Source organism: Grampus griseus (assembly GCF_964374135.1).
Source record: "Grampus griseus genome assembly, chromosome: 13".
Lineage (NCBI taxonomy): Eukaryota > Metazoa > Chordata > Mammalia > Artiodactyla > Delphinidae > Grampus > Grampus griseus.
Genome location: NC_139007.1, coordinates 20,194,173 through 20,200,775, shown reverse-complemented (window position 1 = coordinate 20,200,775; position 6,603 = coordinate 20,194,173). Strand labels below are relative to the sequence as shown.

Sequence of the window (6,603 nt, the reverse complement as noted above, 5' to 3'; positions counted from 1 at the left end):
GACTGTCATGTGAGAGGAAAGAAACTATCTTGTTTGAACTACTATACTCGGGGGTCTCTTCTTTGAGAGCAGCTTAGCTTGAATCCTAACCAGTAAAGGACATTCATGTATTCAGTGGAGAGAGAAATCCATTTTCTTTCCATGTGGAAGCATTCCTAGCAGTTTTTGAACAAAGATGGGAATGTTAGGGTAAGTTTTAAAGAAAAAGGAAGTGTGTTATTACATCATAGGATTTTAAAAGTTTGGTTTTCTCACTGAGAGAACATTGCACATTTACATTTCTTTTCTGGGAACATTTATTGAGTGCCTACTGTGTGTAAAACACTGTAGGAGGCCCTGGGGATACAGAGATGAAACAGACACAGTTCCTGCCCTCAAGGAGCTCACAATCTACTATAGCAGACAGAAGAAATATACAAACAAATGCACTACAAGATAGGATGCATATAACAATAGAGATCCCAGTGAGCTTCTTCGGGAGCATAGAGCTGGGAGAGGACTTTCACATGACAGAGAAGGAAGGAGGACCTTAGGAAGGCTTCGCAGAAGAGACTGCATTTGCACTCCATGGTGAAGGACTGGGAGAAGAAAGATGGGAAGCCAGGGGGTCAGGTTTCTGAAGCAGTGGGGACAAATGTTAGGGGAGCTCAGAAAACACAGGAAATCTCCAGACTTTTCTAGAATATGAGGTGGGTGAGAAGAAGTGCTGAGACTTAATTCTGGAAATGTGGTTTGAGGCCACATAGTGAAGAAGCCTTGAATGTTATATTTAGGAATTTTAATTTATTTTGTACTGGTGGGAAAATACTAAGGGATTTTGAGCACTGAAGTTAGAAATCGACAGGACATTCTAGGAGACTGAATCTCAGGCTTTAGCGTGCACCAGAATCTCCTAGAGGACTTGTTAAGATAGAGATGGATGCCCCCCCACCTTAGAATTTCTGACGTAGTGGTTCTTCAGTGGGGCCCTAGACTTTGCATTTCTAACAAGTTCCCAGGTGATACTGACGCTGCTGGTCTGGAGATGTTGCTTTGAGAACCACTGTTCTAGGAAAATGTATCTGGCAGGTGTGCAGGGGCAGAGTGGCAGGTGTGCAGGGGCACAGTTGCAGGTGAGGGGTCCAGAGGTAGGTGGATCATATAAGAAGATTGGTCCAGGGGAGAGAACCAAGTTATTGGAGAAGAGGGGTGAATATACAAACATTGCTACAGAGGTAAATGGATAAGACTTTTATACTATCTGGATGTGAGAGACAAGCTACAAAGAGAGAGAATCTCATTGACCTAATGTGAATGATAAAAAGCATGGTAATCCTGTTATCTGAGATTGAGAAGGTGGAAAAGGAGAAGGTATGAGTGTGGGAAATGATCATGAGTTCAGTTTAGAAAGGCTGTGTTTGAGGCACCAATAGAGTGTTAGTAGGGAGATGTTCACCAGACATAATTCATGGGTCTAGGGTTTGAGAAAGAGAGAGATCAGAATTAAAGACACACATTTTAGAGCCTCGGGCATGGAACTATTTGTGGAAATGATGGAGGTTGGGGTGGAGTATGAATATACGGGAGGTGAGAGCTGAGGATAAACCCCTAGGATGAAGAAAAGGAGGCAAAGAATGAGAAGGTAGCTGGAGAACCAGGTTAGTAAAGGGATCCTGGAAGGCATGGGCTTAAACAAGAAAGGGATGTTTAGCTGTTTTAACTGATGAGAGTGGGAAGTAGATAAGGACAGAGGAAAGGACACTGGATTTGCCCATTGGCAAGTCGCCGATACCCTTTGGGAGATCAGTTTTGGGGGAACTGGGTGGGGGGCATACCCAGATGGCAAAGGAGAGAAAAGTTAGTGGAAGGGGAGAAGTGGAGGTAGAACGAGCAGGTTGATGACTGGGGAGACTCAGATGGGAGAGTGTGGAGAGAGATGGAGCAGGGGCCGGAAGGGGAAGTAGGGCCGGAGGACATTGGTTCTAATGTCTAAGAGACTTGAGCAAACTGATGGGTGAGATTAAAGAAAAGTGGGGAGAGGAAGGGATGGTGGGAGGGAGGGAGAGAGAGAGAGAGAGAGGAAAGTAGCAAGATTACAGAAAATTTGAGAGGGGATAGAACTAAGGGGTAAAACATGGAGGTGGAAGTGGGCAGGGGGCAAAGCAATGTCTTCTTGACAAACAAACGAGATGTGATCTGGGGGGAGTGAAGAGGTGGGAGAGGCTGTGGATGGGAGGTGAGGAGCAGAGGTCTAGAACAGTCACTTACTGAGAAGTGTCCAAGAACTTCCACCCTTTCAGTCCCTTCTGTCATCACTCTTGACTTAGTGATGAGCTCCACCATATGACTAGAGCCATCAGTCCAAGTTGGCCAGGCACTGTGTGGCCTTGGGTCCCGCCTGCAGCCTCCTGGCCCCAGTCTGCAGTCCAGTATGGAAGCTATAGGGATTCCAGGAGACACAGTTTCATACTCATTTGCTAGTGGGTGGCCTTTGCTGTAAACACAGATTTTCAATTTTTAATTTTTTTTCCAAGTGCACAGCTGGTAACTTAATGAGCAACAGTCTCCAACAAAGTTCTTCAGGTAATGGATTCTCTCATTTGGTCCCTGCACCCCTTAATGGGTTCAGCAGCTTAATACTGCTTTAAAAGTTCTCCACATTTGACTTGTACTCACACCTTAATCCTGCTAGAATGGGAGAGTGTACTCGAGGCTTAGCTGGGACACTTCTTAGAACTGGAGGAGGCCCAACATGTCTGTCAGGTTAAATAGGAACAAAATGACCAATTTCCATGATTGTTTTATAATACTATTTGCTTATGTTTCACATTCATAGTCAAAGACCTAGGAAAGTGCCAGTACATTCATTCCAAGTTCTGTTTAGAGAATGAGGATGTGTATTTAATCATGAACTAAGAAGACATGCCAGCTGTACTATTTGTGTTGGAAAGGAGTGGGCCATGTAATCATAATAAGTGGCTTTAGATCAGGTCTGCAAGCAGTAGATGACAGCGCACCACTTTTTTTTCTTTTAATGCTTTATGTGGTCACGCAGTTTCCACTGGAATTGGTAAGCATTTGGATCCATATGCTCAGAACTAACGCCACACACCAGGGCAAGTTATCAGATATTTGATTTATAAGTAATAAGAAATTCTCCAAATGAAGATTTATTTTGGTATTCTTTAATTGCAGGGTTAACTGAAGTGGCTAAAAAAGTGAAAAGTATTTACTATTTTACCTTACTATTACTGCTGTGAAATTTCTGTTTTTGTATGATAGTGTTTATTTGCAATTAGGTACCACAAATAAGACCAGAGGTAGAAAACAGCACACCCAATAACAAGCCTCAAACAAAACAGAAAACAAACAAACAAAAACCAAGACCACACATACTTACAAACCTCCTGAACCAACTATGTTCAAGAATTAATAAGTTGCACCCCTTACCCCTGTGCACTCACGAGGCTGGTAAAAGTCATGCCTTCCAGCTTTTTACCATCTAAGTATGTTCTCGGCACCGAATAAGCTTTTTAAAAGCCAGCTTAAAGTCTTCATTAAAACTTGTGTAGAGCAGAGGGTTGATCAGAGAATTAACATAACCAAGCCATGTCAAAAAATCGGCCACTTCAGAGGACACGGTGTAGATGCTCAGACCCACAATCAGCTCTTTGATGAAGAATGGCAGCCAGGACATGATGAATGCACCCAAAATCAGTCCGAGGATGCGTGCTGCCTTGCGCTCCCTGGTACTGGAGATGTGCTGGCGTTCTCCCGGGTTATCTAGGTCATGGGCAAAGGGAGGGATCCTGATGGAGGTGTGGATCTTTTCAAACTCTGTGGGAGGGTCTGAGGTGGAGAAGTCAGACACACAGAAAGTCTGTGTCAGTTTACAACTGGCGAACGAATTTTGGCTATCCGTGCTTCTGTTGCTTAAGTGCCGGCTTGATCCTCTTTTCTGGTAAAGGCTCTTGGCTGCATGGTAAATCCGGTAATAGAGAATCAGTATCAAAGTCAAGGGGATGTAAAATGCCCCCAGTGTGGAGTAAATGGTGTAGATGATGTGGTCGTGCTGGATGGTGCACTGACCAGGGGGCAGGCTGAGTTGGCGGTGGCTCCTCCAGAACAGAGGGGGCATGGAGATGAAGACGGAGATGGTCCAGACTGTGAGGATCATCAGCCCGGCCCTCTTGGCGGTCCTCTTCCTGGCGTACTCAATAGCGTTGGTGATGGCCCAGTACCTGTCCAGGGCAATCACACAGAGATGAAGGATGGAGCAGGTGCAGCAGGTCATGTCCACACTCAGCCACACCTCGCAGATGAAGTACCCCAGCTTCCAGCTGTCCGTGACGATGTACGTGATGCTCAAGGGCATGACGAGCACGGCCACCAGGAGGTCCGTCACAGCCAGAGAACAGATCAGGTAGTTGGCAGGCTGGTGGAGCTTCTTGGTGGTGCAGATGGCCATGATCACGGCCGAGTTTAGCAGCATGGTCAGGGCGGTGATGATCACCAGAGTCATGGAAATGAGCATCTTCTCAGTGATGGTCTTGGGTCTCACAGCCACACTGGCTTCTGGGGTACAGTTAGTGATGTTCATTTTCCCCTGTTCTAATCTACACTGTGGAGAAGCTGATGGTTATTTTCCTGAAGTTGGAAACTATGTAGACTTGAAAATCTCTCATTTGTAAGGAGGCGGTAATTTTTTCTTCAGCTGCAGTCTCTTGGGTTCCATTTCGTGTGGGTAAAGGGAAGCACCACAGCATTTCTTCTGAATGGAGGGTTCCTGGAAAATAGTATGCTACTGGTTAATGAATGAAAAAGCCATATTCTTCATGGACATACATACACTAGCAAATGTAAAATAGATAGCTAGTGGGAAGCAGCCACATAGCACAGGGAGATCAGCTCGGTGCTTTGTGACCACCTAGAGGGATGGGATAGGGAGGGTGGGAGGGAGACGCAAGAAGGAGGAGATATGGGGATATATGTATATGTATAGCTGATTCACTTTGTTATAAAACAGAAACTAACACACCATTGTAAAGCAATTATACTCCAATAAAGATATATTTTTTAAAAAGCCATATTCTTTTACGTGGAAGACAAAATGACAGTATTTTGGTATTCATAAAATCTTTACATATTTTTGATATATTTTTTCTTATTTGAATGTAATCTTCATCTTTTTTAAAAATTGAAGTATAGTTGGTATACAATATTATATAATATAGAGGTATACAATATAGTGATTCACAATTTTTTTTTTTTTTTTTTGTCAGTGTGGCATGTGGGATCATTTTTCCCTGACCAGGGATTGAACCCGTGCCCGTTGTAGTGGAAGCGTGGAGTCTTAACCACTGGACCTCCAGGGAAGTCCTGTGAGTCACAATTTTTAAAGGTTATACTCTATTTATTGTTATTATAAAGTATTGGCTATAGTCCCTGTGCTGTACAATATATCTTTGTAGCTTATTTTTAATTTTTTTTAATTTTTATTTTTTTGTGGTACGCGGGCCTCTCACTGTTGTGGCCTCTCCCGCTGCGGAGCAACAGGCTCCGGACGCGCAGGCCCAGCGGTCATGGCTCACGGGCCCAGCCGCTCCGCGGCATGTGGGATCCTCCCGGACCGGGGCACAAATCCGTGTCCCCTGCATTGGCAGGCGGACTCTCAACCACTGTGCCACCAGGGAAGCCCTGTAGCTTATTTTATACATAATAGATTCTATACATAATACAATCTATTATGTATACTTCTTAATCCTCTACCCCTATACAGCCCCTCCTCCCTTCCCTCTCCCCACTGGTAACCACTAGCTCCTTCTCTATATCTGTGAGTCTGTTTCTTTTTTGTTATATTCACTAATAAACTTCATCTTTACATTATTATTCAAATGCTACATTTTTAAAAAATTCCCAAACTCTTTATGAGGAAGACATTATCAAATTTTAATTCTATCTTGCCACCCAAATTACTGTCTCATTTAAATTTATAAGGCTTTTTACACTTGGAAACATATATTCACATAATATCACGCTTTAAAAATTCTGGGACCATTACATTAAAGGAAAAATTATATTGTTTATAATAAGAAGCCTTCAAACCAGATTTTAAAGTTTCACAGCAAATATTTAACTTCAGAGATATTTTAGTGTCACAATGGGATGATGCAATTTCGTCTAATTATTTCTGACATTTTACGTATCCCACTGTGCCTTTCTCTGGAGAAAAGAGAGAAAAAAGGATATAACGTCACCTTGATGTTTATGGCAAATTGTTCTCAGAGTAATACAGTAAATTGACTATGAAACAGAATGATCACCAAGCTCAAAGATCTCTATATTTTTTAAAATGTGTTTAGTTTTGGTTAACATTTGTGTTTATCTATCCATCTATCTATCATCTTTCTAACTACCTATCTGTCTTGTCACCTGTCTACTGGAACACTGTCATTAAGCTGGGCAGTCAATGAGATAGTGACATTTACTGAATGCATAGCTGTAAGGAATTTTTAAAAAGTAAAGTCAAATATAAATGTATATTCATGAGAATAAGTCAAAATCTGCATAGGAATATTCATGGCTAATGACTATTGGTTAGAACACAGATCAAATCCTCTGATT

General features: G+C 42.7%; 1 protein-coding gene across 1 annotated transcript; it reads right to left on the bottom strand.

Moving 5' to 3' along the window:
* Positions 1-3,481: 3,481 nt before the first annotated feature.
* On the bottom strand, positions 3,482-4,579 carry HTR1E (5-hydroxytryptamine receptor 1E; the record flags this gene model as incomplete). Its single annotated transcript, XM_082668791.1, has 1 exon — positions 3,482-4,579. The coding sequence occupies one exon, from the start codon at positions 4,577-4,579 to the stop codon at positions 3,482-3,484; it is 1,098 nt and encodes a 365-aa protein (XP_082524917.1).
* Positions 4,580-6,603: the final 2,024 nt, after the last annotated feature.